The 12,187-nt window shown below is 47.2% G+C and overlaps 3 protein-coding genes across 9 annotated transcripts in view; 1 reads left to right on the top strand and 2 right to left on the bottom strand.

Annotated features, from left to right (window-relative positions):
- Window positions 1-4,708, bottom strand: part of BLTP2 (bridge-like lipid transfer protein family member 2) — a 31,988-nt gene extending 27,280 nt beyond the window's left edge. For 2 of the 3 annotated variants that reach the window (XM_050763181.1, XM_050763178.1), the window contains exons 1-8: window positions 4,539-4,708; window positions 3,608-3,737; window positions 3,156-3,205; window positions 2,708-2,855; window positions 2,410-2,528; window positions 2,131-2,191; window positions 1,748-1,937; window positions 433-556 (exon numbers count right to left, since the gene is read on the bottom strand). In XM_050763181.1, the coding sequence (XP_050619138.1) occupies window positions 433-556; window positions 1,748-1,937; window positions 2,131-2,191; window positions 2,410-2,528; window positions 2,708-2,855; window positions 3,156-3,205; window positions 3,608-3,737; window positions 4,539-4,606 (890 nt within the window). In that variant the 5' untranslated portion in view covers window positions 4,607-4,708. The remainder of the gene's footprint in view (window positions 1-432; window positions 557-1,747; window positions 1,938-2,130; window positions 2,192-2,409; window positions 2,529-2,707; window positions 2,856-3,155; window positions 3,206-3,607; window positions 3,738-4,538) is intronic. The other variant, XM_050763179.1, reaches the window with a different exon arrangement.
- RPL23A (ribosomal protein L23a) overlaps window positions 1-12,187 on the top strand; it is a 119,616-nt gene that overhangs the window by 31,941 nt on the left and 75,488 nt on the right. The window lies entirely within an intron of this gene.
- SDF2 (stromal cell derived factor 2) overlaps window positions 8,857-12,187 on the bottom strand; it is a 51,364-nt gene continuing 48,033 nt past the window's right edge. For both annotated transcript variants that reach the window (XM_050763251.1, XM_050763250.1), the window contains one exon: window positions 8,857-9,534. In XM_050763251.1, the coding sequence (XP_050619208.1) occupies window positions 9,247-9,534 (288 nt within the window). In that variant the 3' untranslated portion in view covers window positions 8,857-9,246. The remainder of the gene's footprint in view (window positions 9,535-12,187) is intronic.

Consider the following 12,187-nt stretch of genomic DNA (forward strand, 5'->3'; position numbering starts at 1 on the left):
CGCCTATAATCCCAGCACTTCGGGAGGCCAAGGCAGGGGGATCACGAGGTCAGCAGACCGAGACCATCCTGGCCAACACAGTGAAACCCCACCTCTACTAAAATACAAAAAATTAGCCGGACGTGGTGGCACGCACCTATAGTCCCAGCTACTTGGGAGGCTGAGGCAGGAGAATCGCTTGAACCTGGGAGGCGCAGGTTGCAGTGAGCCAAGATTGGACCACTGTACTCAGGCCTGGGCAACAGGGCAAGACTCCATCTCAAAACTGGTAATAATTTTTTTTTTTTATTCTTCCCACACTACATGGATGTAACCATTTCTACTTCCTTTCTCCCCACAGACAAGCTCAGCAACTACTAGGCTGGTTACAGAGATACCATCATACAGCTCCCACTATCACTCTCCCATCTTCTGTGTCAGGAGAAACCTCACCTCTTTTGACTATTCATGGACAATACCACGCTTGTGTTCTCCATCTTAACCTTGACCTGGTCTGGCAGCTGCTGGAGGAGGAACAGGCCAGGCAGAGTTGGCTCAACCAAGTTCTCTGTCACCTCTGAAAATACGAATGAATAACACGAGAACCATCAATTCTTAACACTCTCAATTCTTCCGAAATGCCCTGGCCTCTATGGCCAAATCCTCCCACATAAAATAGACTAAGCAAATGCCTAAGCTGGATGGACCACAAGGCGAATGCCCCAGAGATCCAGGCACCTGCTGTACTTCTCCAGTCTCTAAAAACTTAAGGAGTACAAGGAGCAGGTTGGTAAATGAAAAGAATGTGGACCTTAGGGCCAAATAATTTAAACCTCATTTTTACTACCAACCAGCTGTATGACTTCAGTCAAGTTACCTAGCTAACCTTCCTAGGCTTCAGTTTCCTTATTTGTGAAGTGCTGAGGATTTAGTGAGAGAATATACAGTCATCCCTTGGTGTCCTTGGAGCTTTGGTTCCAGGACCCCCTGCAGATACCAAAGTCCGCACATACTCAAGTCCAGCAGTCGTCCCTATGGGAACTCGTGTATACAAAAAGTCAGCCCTCCATATCAGTGAGTTTCATATCCTGCAAATATTGCATTTTCCATTCACATTTGGTTGTGGATGCAGAATACACACATATGGAGAGCCAACTGTATTTATTGAAAAAAATCCACATATAAGTGGATCCACACAGCTCAAACCTGTGTTGTTCAATGGTCAACTGTATATAAAACACATAGTACGAGGCCGGGCATGATGGCTCACGCCTGTAATCCCAGCACTTTGGGAGGCCGAGGTGGGTGGATCACGAGGTCAGGAGATCGAGACCATCCTGGCTAACATGGTGAAACCCCATCTCCGCTAAAAAATATAAAAATTAGCCAGGCATGGTGGCAGGCGCCTGTAATCCCAGCTACTCAGGAGACTGAGGCAGGAGAATTGCTTGAACCCGGAAGGTAGAGGTTGCAGTGAGCCGAGATCATGTCATTGCACTCTAGCCTAGTGAGAGAGCAAGACTCCATCTTTTAAAAAGAAAAAAAAAAACTCATAGTACAAGCCTAACTCATGACAGGTGCACACTTAATGTTAGTTCTGCCACTCAGTACAAGCAAATGCTCTATTTCCTCTAACTATCCTTATGGTCAAAGTTCATGGTGACTAGTGAATCACATCTAAGTAAGTAGTGAGACCACTATTTTTTTCTACTTCCAAAACAATCCCTGAGAACAAGGCAGTCAAGAAGCTCAATGACTGGGGCTTTACCTGAACAGGGAACAGGCTTAGATGCTAGGCTTGGGCCCTGGCACAGCAATTGGCTCTGGAAGAGGCCCTCATGCAGCTCAGCATGGAGTGTCCACACATCCACAGTGATAGCCGTGAGATGCCGACTGCTAATGCCCACCTTTAGACACAGGTCCAGGGCCAGTGAGAGCTCCACTAGGCAGGTGTCCTCCTGTGGGGATGACAAGCCTCTAAGGTGTATGTAAGAAGGTTTGGAAGTTTTAGGTCAAAATGTGATCTGGAACACTGGGTACTGACTTGAGGGAACCCCCTAAGGTCACAGAACCCAGAATGCAAGCCCTAAGCTCCTTCACACTTTATGCTCAGGAGGAAATGAGGCATCTGAATGATCATGGCATACTTACCAGCTGACCACTCTTTAGAACTTTGCTGTTGATCTTACATAAGCTCACCTCACAGATTAGCCTGGGAAAGGAAAAAAATTAAGAGCACTTGGCCCCTTTCCTCACCATTTACCTCCAGTCAAGCTCTGTTGGCTACAAGGGACAAAGCAAGTGGAAATGTCTAATCTTAGCATCTCCTCAAACTGCACAGAATGAGAACTTAAAACCTTGATAAGGAGGCCCTGAAGCAACTCTAAGGCAAGAATGGGACGGCTAGATCCTCTGCTCCCCGGTGCTTACCTTTTCCCATCACTATCCAAAAGAAATCTGCTTCTACTGATCTGAATATGCCATAAGGACTCAGAAGTATCCACCTTGAGAACCATGATGTTTATAGCATCTACATGAATGGAGAATAGCTGGAAGGAAGAAGCAAGGATGAACAATAATTAACGTTAAGGAACTGCCCTTCCCTTCCAGATGAGAAAGAGGGGCAGCTCTTAGTATTATGTCCTAAAAATAGTAGAAAAATCTACCCATAACTCCAAAGCCAACCATGCCAAAGTACAGTCCAGGACAGTGGGAGAAGTTGTCTCACTTGGCAGAAGATCTTCAATAAGGATGGGCTGAAGGACAGTTCCTTTTGATCCACCCCAGCACTCTGGGAGAATGGGGCAGACAGGCCAGAAACTTTCTGTAGGTCCGTTCTGATACGCACTTCTCCAAAGCACAATGCCACATAGTGTCTGCCCAGAAGAGAAATATCTCACTGCCACCAGGTCCATCCGTCCCATAGCAATCTATTCCCCACCCTCACATGCACTTTCTCATCCTTCCTAGAAACACAGCTCAAATCACAGAGATCAGTTTCATAGCAGTTATCAATATCTGTCTCACAAGATAATGGCACCCAGGCTAACAGGAAGACTTCAGCAACAACCTCCCTTCCTCCTTGGATTGTGAGGCCTCTGTAGAAGAGTCTCACTCTGCAAACACCAACTCCAAAATACTCCTCTAGGGGAGAAGTGAAAATATAGGGTACTCACGGAAGATCATGGCTAAGGAGTTTGCTGGAAATCCACAGGTTATCAATTTCCTAAAACAGTGAGGGAGAAAGCTGTGTGCTAGCTGCTGAAAAGCAACGAGCAGCTTGACAAGCCAGGAAAGGTTCTGGATTATTAGAATTTCTCTTTCATAGGCATGTTGCCTTGAATCCCCTCTTAAATTAGAACAGTAAACTCTTCAATTTCCTGTTATCTTTCTTCTGTATCTTTGTTATGTGCCCTGGACACTCTGTGTCCTATAAACATTTTTAACTGAACAATTTGCATCAATCCCAGCATTCTCCAACTAGCTCTAAGATCATCTTGGCAAAGAAATGGTAAGGCTGTCATTAACTAGAAAAGCCACCAGGATTTCTTTTTTTAAAAAAAGGAAATTAAGAGTTTAAATTCAGTTGGATCAACGCTACACATATCCAGGGTTTCCCAGAACTCACCACTGTTTGCTGGTGTTGCTGAAACTTAAGACTGACATTCTGGATCCAAAAAAAGCGGAAGGAGCCAATCTTTAGCTCCGCCTGCAGCTTCCGCTGACACCACTTGGTGGCCAACCGGACCACAAGCCACCTGCAGAAAAATTCCTGTTAATTCATAGAACCTTCTTCCAATGATGGTTCCCCTCACCCCTTGCTGGTCTTACAAAGCCTTGCAAAAGGTCGTGTCCTGAAACTGGATCTGAGCAACTCTCCTTTCTTCCAAAGCACCACTCTGTCATATACATTCAGCCACGCTGATCAAGATCCTAGCTCCCGACTGACCCCTCCACCCAGATGAAACCAGAAACTCCACCCTCTAAGTTGGAGACAAAAAAAAAAAAAAAATCCCTCAAATTGTTAGGAATCCTAGAGGCAGAGAGAGAAGGCCCCAGCAGGAGTCAAAGCGGAGGCGGCTCTGTTAGTTGTGCCATCACACTCCCTAGACGGTCTCTGTCTCCTGTCCCCAGCCTCCAGACAGGTATCCGCGAGAAGGCACTTTGAGGTCAGACCCAGCAGCTCGAATGCTGTTCTCCCCAGACCGATGCTGCAGGTGCCCTTCGCGCTTGGCTAAGAGGACTTTCAGGGGAGGGTGGAGGGGGAAAGGGAGGCCACTGAACCAGGCCCCTTCCTCACACTCCTATTCAGTTCCTGGCCTCAGCATTTCCTCAGGCCCCGCCCGCTTCCTTAGTCTCCCCAACTCGCAGCCCATCCCCGGCAGCTCGGGCCACGCGCCTCCTCACGATCCCTCCACTCGCCGCGCGCCCCCTCCCTCGACCCTACCCACTCTGCCTCCCGCGCCTCAGTAAGGCGCGCGCCCCCTCCTCAGTCTTTCTTCCTCCTCTCCGCCCCCTCCCTCCCGCCGCCGCCGCCGCCGCCGCTGGGAGCCCCTCACCGGCCTAGAAAGAGGGCGCTAAGCGCAACCAGCAGCAAGACCAACAGCGCGGAGAAGAGCAGAGGCATTTAGGTCCGGGTCCGGCCCGGCTTGGCCCAGGCCCCCGCCATGCCGGGCCCCGACGCCGGATCCGCGCAGCGCCGCCGCGGGCCGACCAGCCTCGCGCGCAGGAGAAACGCTGAGCGAGGACGCGTAAGTGCGCACGCGAGCCTCGCCTTCCGCAGCCCGCCAGCCAACCAACGGCCTCCCTCCCCAGCCCTGCCCCGCCCCACGACCCGGCAGGGCCGACGGGCTGCGTGCGCGAGGAGCGGGCGTGGCTCCCGGAAGAGGGCGCAAGGGAACCCACCAAAAGCTGACACACGCACCGGGCGCACCCCGCGGTGACCGGAATCGCGGGGCTCCGGGACCCGCGGGGGTCGGAGTCCGGGCCCACTCCCTGGGCTGGCGGTGGACCTGGCTGACTCATTTCGGTCCGCTGAGCTCACTTTGAGGGGAGTTGGAGTTCGCCTGGCCACTTAGGCCTGGACTCAGGGTTCTGCGTAAGTTACACCCCTGGTCAGATGGTACCACTCCCATCTTATTCAAGATCCTGTTTGAAAATTACTGGGGCAGAAACTAGGAGGTAATTAAAAGGCCTCAAAAATCCCGCCTCATTCCATCCACAGAGAAAACTAATGAGGTGTTTGTTTTTTGTTTTTTTGAGACGAGGACTCGCTCCGTTGCCCAATCTGGTCTCGAACTCCTGCAGGCTCAAGGGATCCTCCTGCCTCAGCCTCCTGAGTAGCTCGGACTAAAGACCCGTGTCACGGTTCCTGGCCAATGAGTTTTTACTTCATTTACTGTTTGAACACTGTTCTGGTCAATCTACTTATGGCATGAACTAGGCCCTGATGGAGGAGACGGGAAAGATACTGCAGAAGTAGTGTATATTGTTCTTGCCCTTTAGCAAAAAATAGTTTATCTGGGAAGCAAGCATAATTACATAAAATAGACAATACATAGTCAGTTTTGCCTGCTTCCTTCTCTGTAAAATAGTTTATCTGGGAAGCAAACATAATTACCTAAAATAGACAATACATAGTTTTGCCTGCTTCCTTCTCTGTAAAATAGTTTATCTGGGAAGCAAACATAATTACCTAAAATAGACAATACATAGCTTTGCCTGCTTCCTTCTCTGTAAAATGAGAGAACAGGACAAAGGTCCCTCAGAGTTACTGTGCTGCTAAGGATCAGTATCTGAATGATGATCTACTGATACAGCACAAGCTAAGGAAATCCTGAGGATTTCAAAATAGGTATTATGGAGTAGGTCATGTCTCTTTTCATACCCCTTCACTCCCACGTCCTAATCTCCATATATCCTTCAAGATTTTACTCAGAGCCTCTTTTTGGCTCCCTCAGATAAAACACCATTTCATCTTTCTTTTTTTTTTTTTTTTTTTTTTTTTTTTTTTTTTTTGAGACAGAGTCTTGCTCTGTCGCCCAGGCTGGAGTGCAGTGGCCGGATTTCAGCTCACTGCAAGCTCCGCCTCCCGGGTTCACGCCATTCTCCTGCCTCAGCCTCCCGAGTAGCTGGGACTACAGGCGCCCGCCACCGCGCCCGGCTAGTTTTTTGTATTTTTTAGTAGAGACGGGGTTTCACCGTGTTAGCCAGGATGGTCTCGATCTCCTGACCTCGTGATCCACCCGTCTCGGCCTCCCAAAGTGCTGGGATTACAGGCTTGAGCCACCGCGCCCGGCCTCATCTTTCACCTGTGTGTTGCCCAGAGTTGCTTTTGCTCCTCTGATTGGTTTCCTCCCTTATCTATTCCTCTCATCAGTGATTTCACATCTCCCCAAGAGCTCCAACGCTGTTTCAAGGTCATACACTATATTTGCATCATCTTCCTTGTAATCTGCAGCCTTCCCCCATGGTATGTCCTCTGAATGCTCTGGGAAGGCCCAATTCACTGAAAACCTCTGTCCAAGTCAAGGAGGGGTGCCGTGCAACACATATCCCTACTCTGGTTCATCTTATCCAATCTGTTTATTGAGCCAAGATTCCTATCACTTCCTTCCTTCTCCCTAGACTGTTACCAGCCCTACTCCCAACCATCTCATAGCCTAAAATGTTGATTTTATCATTTGTCTATTTCTTTCTGGAGAGATCTTAAGGGATCAACACAAGTGAAGTGGAATAAAGGCAGGGAGTTGGGGGTGGGGGGATGGTTCAGGCAACAGTGGAGTTCAACCAATTCATAGCCTCCATTTATTGAGACCACAAATCCTTGTAAAAGAGACCGAGTCTTTTAACGTCACAGGCCATGTTTGGCACAAAAATGGGGTCTCTAAATGTTCAACATTAACAAAGCAAACAGAAAAAAAAAAGAACAAAACCCGGAAGTTTCTAAAAATAAAAACGCCTGCTAGTCACTGAAATTCCAGCAGATGGCAGCCATCTCTGTTCACCAATATCATGACTGAAAGCTACAGGAGCAAATTTTCTGTAATTGACACAGGAAAGGAGGAAATCAGGTGGGCAGAGGACAAAAGTGGTTTTCTATCCACCTTTTTGGAGAAATATATATCTACGTTTGTCCAAAAACCAGGATTTGTTTTCCAAAAGCTAAACACAATTGTAGTGCACTTAAAAAAACCTGAGTCAGAAACAGCTGGATTCCTATTCCAAAATGATTTATTAGTTTTAAGAATTCAGGCCGGGCGCGGTGGCTCGTGCCTGTTACCCCAGCACTTTGGGAGGCCAAGGTGGGCGGATCACAAGGTCAGGAGTTCAAGACCAGCCTGGCCAATATGGTGAAACCCCGTCTCTACCAAAAAGACAAAAATTAGTCAGGTGTGGTGGCGGACGCCTGTAGTCCCAGCTACTCAGGAGGCTGAGGCAGGGGAATCACTTGAACCTGGGAGGCGGAGGTTGCAGTGAGCTGAGATTGCACCACCGTACTCCAGTCTGGGCAACAGAGTGAGACTCCGTCTCAAAAAAAAAAAAAAAAAAAAAAATTCAGGCAGTAAGCCAGGCATGGTAGCTCACCCCTGTAATCCCAGCACTTTGGGAAGCAACAGCATGAGGATCACTTGAACTCAGGAGTTCCAGACCAGCCTGGGTAACCTAGTGAGACCTCATCTCTAAGATAAATCAAAAACTGACATAGGAGGATCACTTGAGCCCGGGAGGTCAAGGCTGTAATAAGCTGTGATTGCGTCCTTCCTGCCTGGGTGACAGAGCAAAGACCTTGTCTCAAAAAAAAAAAAAAAAAAAAAAAAAAAAAAATTCAGGCAGTTATTCACCTTTTCTGCTGCACTGATAAAAATGCAGTATTACCCTATATGAATTCTGTGAAGATTAAATGAAGAGCTATAGGCCGGGTGCAGTGGCTCACACCTGTAATCTCAGCACTTTGGGAAGCTGAGGCAGGCGGATCACGAGGTCAAGAGATCGAGACCATCCTGGCTAACATGGTGAAACCCCGTCTCTACTAAAAATACAAAAAATTGGCCAGGCGCGGTGGCTCAAGCCTGTAATCCCAGCACTTTGGGAGGCCGAGACGGGCGGATCACGAGGTCAGGAGATCGAGACCATCCTGGCTAACACGGTGAGATCCCGTCTCTACTAAAAAATACAAAAAACTAGCCGGGCGAGGTGGCAGGAGCCTGTAGCCCCAGCTACTCGGGAGGCTGAGGCAGCAGAATGGCGTAAACCCAGGAGGCGGAGCTTGCAGTGAGCTGAGATCCGGCCACTGCACTCCAGCCTGGGGGACAGTGAGACTCCGTCTCAGGAAAAAAAAAAAAAAAAATTAGCAGGGCGTGGTGGCGGGCACCTGAAGTCCCAGCTACTTGGGAGGCTGAAGCAGGAGAATGGCGTGAACCCAGGAGGCGGACCTTGCAGTGAGCTGAGATCACGCTGCTGCACTCCAGCCTGGGCAACAGAGCGAGACTCTGTCTCAAAAAAAAAAAATAAAATAAAATAAATAAAAATATCTATAATATGGTACCTAGTATTTACCAGTGAATAAATACTGGTTCTTTCTTTCTACCCCTACCCATTTTTCTCATTTGCAGTAACAGATACAAAGCAAACATCTCACTGGTGGTTTATTATGCTGTATTCTGTGAGTTTTTAGCTATAATTAGTGAAAGATCTATTAGAGATGAGATGCCTGGAGAGAAGTCAAAGTAGAAAGAGAAAAGGCTTATATGCAAGTAAAGCTCTTAAAAGGGCCCACATTGGAGGTTCATAGCATCTCCAAAGAGTCTTAGGACTCGAGGATTAAGCAGCTAATGAAATAGCACACCCAATAAATAACAACACAGTGACTAATAATAAAATTATTTTTATCATTTTGGAGAGAGAAAATAGGGGAAAAATCACATACATTAACAGTCCATGATGCCAAGTTCCTGAAGAGTAAAAGTTTACCAGCTAAGAGGGATGTTCCCCTCAGTTTGTTTTATCAGTATGAATGAAAAACATCTGCCCCTTTACCAGCAAGTCCTCTACTCAGAAAGAACTGACCCCACGCCAAGTCTGGGAGAGTGACTAGTTCAAGTGTGCAGGGTTGAAGTTTCCAAACACAGCTATTTTCTGTTGTGTATCTTCATCTCAATGGTGACATGGCCACTGCCCAAAGAACTTGTGGCAGAGATCCCAAGGTGAGGCAGCAACAGACGTCTATGAACATTGTGCGTTAACAGTGGCTCAGAGCCTCTAGATTCATAGCTCTGCATGGTGGGCTTCTGCCTTCAACAACTCACTGGGCTTCATGAAGATGCCTTCCATGGCTTTCCAATAGTTGTTCTGACTTGGCTGGGCCATGCCATGCACCTCTTTTTGCCCACTGATAGGTCGACCATATTGTTCTCCTGTGACAGATAGCAGTACCTCAGTGGAAGAGTGTTTGAACCGCACCTCACCATCTCTCACCCAGTAGGGTCCATTACAGAGTACTGTCCAGTCATCCAGATAATCACCTTCACCTTCCTCACCAAAAGCACTCACTTCCTGGAAAACACAGAAGGTAGTAATATTAGCATGGTTGACAAGGGCTTGAAAAGGAGCGGGAGGCAATGGGAAGAAAAAGAAGGCTACCCTGAAGTAAAAAATCAGAGGGGGCCAGGCTCATGCCGGTAATTCGAGCACTTTGGGAGGCTGAGCGGGGCAGATCACTTGAGCCCAGGAGTTTGAGAACAGCCTGGGCAACATGGTGAAACCCTATCCCTAAAAAAAATACAAAAGAAATTAGCTGAGGTCAGGAGTTCAAGACCAGCCTGACTGACATGGAGAAACCGTCTCTACTAAATATACAAAATTAGCTGGGTGTGGTGGCACATGCCTGTAATCCCAGCTACTTGGGAGGCTGAGGCAGGAGAATTGCTTGAACCCAGAGGCAGAGGTTGCGGTGAGCCGAGATCATGCCATTGCACTCCAGCCTGGGCAAAAGAGCGAAACTCCGGTCTCAAAAAAAAAAAAAAGAAAGAAAAGAAAAGAAATTAGCTGGGCATGGTGGCACATGCCTATAGTACCCAGCTACTACAGCTATCGCCTGAGTCCGGGAGATCAAGGCTGCAATGAGCTGTGATCACACTACTGCACTCCAGCTTGGATGACAGAGCAAGACCCCTTCTCAAAAAAAATAAAAATTAAAAAAAAAAATTCAGCTGCTTTCCAGTGTTTCGTTTTTTAGTTTAGTTTTGTTTTTTGAGATGGATTTTTGCTCTTGTTGCCCAGGCTGGAGTGCAATGGCGCAATCTCGGCTCACTGCAACCTCCGCCTCCCAGGTTCAAGCAATTCTCCTGCCTCAGCCTCCCTAGTAGCTGAGATTACAGGCATGTGCCACCACACCTGGCTAACTTTGTATTTTTAGTAGAGACAGAGTTTCTCCATGTTGGTCAGGCTGGTCTCGAACTCCCGACCTCAGGTGATCCGCCCGCCTCAGCCTCCCAAAGTGCTGGGATTACAGGCATGAGCCACCGCACCCGGCCATTCCAGTGTTGTTTAAAATAAACCATGAACCATAGAAAAAGACGAAAGACACAAAGGACATAAGAGGAAAAAATTCGTTGCTGTAAGATTATGGTCCATGGTTCCTATCTGAGTTATGGCATCAAAAACAAAGAAAAGAAAAAAAAAGGTTATGGTCCAAACACTTATTTTGCAATTAATACTATAGTTGCCTTATATTTTCTATTACAGTGTTAAAACAGTATTTCTTTCTGTTTCCTTTGTAAGAGTTAGGATCTTGGCCAGGCACAGTAGCTCACTCCTGTAATCCCAACACTTTGGGAGGGGGAGGCGTGCAGATCGCCTGAGGTCAGCAGTTCAAGACCAGCCTGGCCAACATGGTGAAACCCCATCTCTACTAAAAATACAAAAATTATCCAGGCATGGTGGCAGGCGCCTGTAATCCCAGGTATTCGGGAGGCTGAAGCGGGAGAATCGCTTGAACCCGAGAGGCAGAGGTTGCAGTGAGCCGAAGGTTGCAGTGAGCCAAGACTGCACCATTGCACTCCAGCCTGGGCAACAAGAGCAAGACTTTGTCTCAAAAAAAAAAAAAAGTTGGGATCTTGCTCTGTTGCCCAGGCTGTAGTGCAGTGCCTCAAGCGGTCTTACGGCCTCACCTCCTGAGTAGCTAAGACTATAAGACTACAGGCCTATACCACCACACCCAGGTAGTTAAAAGTTTCTTTTGTAGGCAACTGTGTTGCCTTGGCTGGTCTCCAACTCCTGGTCTTAAATGATCCTCCCCACTTGGTCTTTCAAGGTGTTGGGATTATAGGTGTGAGCCACCATGCTGGCTTTAAAATACTTTATTTTTTGAGATAGCATCTCGCTCTGTCACCCAGGCTGGAGTGCAGTGGCACAATCTCAGCTGTCTGCAACCTCTACCTCCTGGGTTCTAGCGATTCTCATGCCTCAGCCTCCGGAGTAGCGGGGATTACAGGCATGTGCTACCACACCCAGCTAATTTTGGTATTTTTTAATAGAGATGGGGTTTCACAATGTTGACCAGGCTGGTCTCAAACTCCCAGCCTCAAGTGATCCACCCACCTCAGCCTACTAAATTGCTGGGAGTACAGGCATGAGCCACCACTTTCAGCCCTTAAAATACTTTGTATCTCTTATTATTTGACTTTATTACTGCTTCATTCTCTTAAATAGATTTTAAATGACCTGATGACAAGTTCAAAAGGGAATGGACTATGGGAGTCAGGGTGACCTTGAATCTCAACTTGATCCCTTCCTCTGTAAATCCTTTGAGCGTTTGTTTTCTCCTCTATAAAATGATCACAATATCACCTTATAGAGCAACTGTGAGAATTAAATGAGATAGCAAATATTAACTGAGCAAAACATAGCAAGTTCTCTATACTCTTTCTTTCTTTCCTTCTTTCTTTCTTTCTTCCTAATAAGGCAGTGAGAGAGAGAGCAAGTTCTCTATATTCTACTCCTCATCTAAATTCCATCATCCTTAAGGCCAAATATTCAGTTTCTATACAATGGCAATTGAAAAATTACTGATTATTTCAGAAGCATGAGAGTGTGTGTGTGTGTATACACTCTACTTGATAAAACTGTTTCCCAGGAGGATACCAGTATGTAATTCTGATACTGCTATATTTGTATATTGGAACTGAAGTTCAATACATGGATGGCA

This window comes from Macaca thibetana, chromosome 16, assembly GCF_024542745.1.
Source record: "Macaca thibetana thibetana isolate TM-01 chromosome 16, ASM2454274v1, whole genome shotgun sequence".
In the NCBI taxonomy this organism is placed as follows: domain Eukaryota; kingdom Metazoa; phylum Chordata; class Mammalia; order Primates; family Cercopithecidae; genus Macaca; species Macaca thibetana.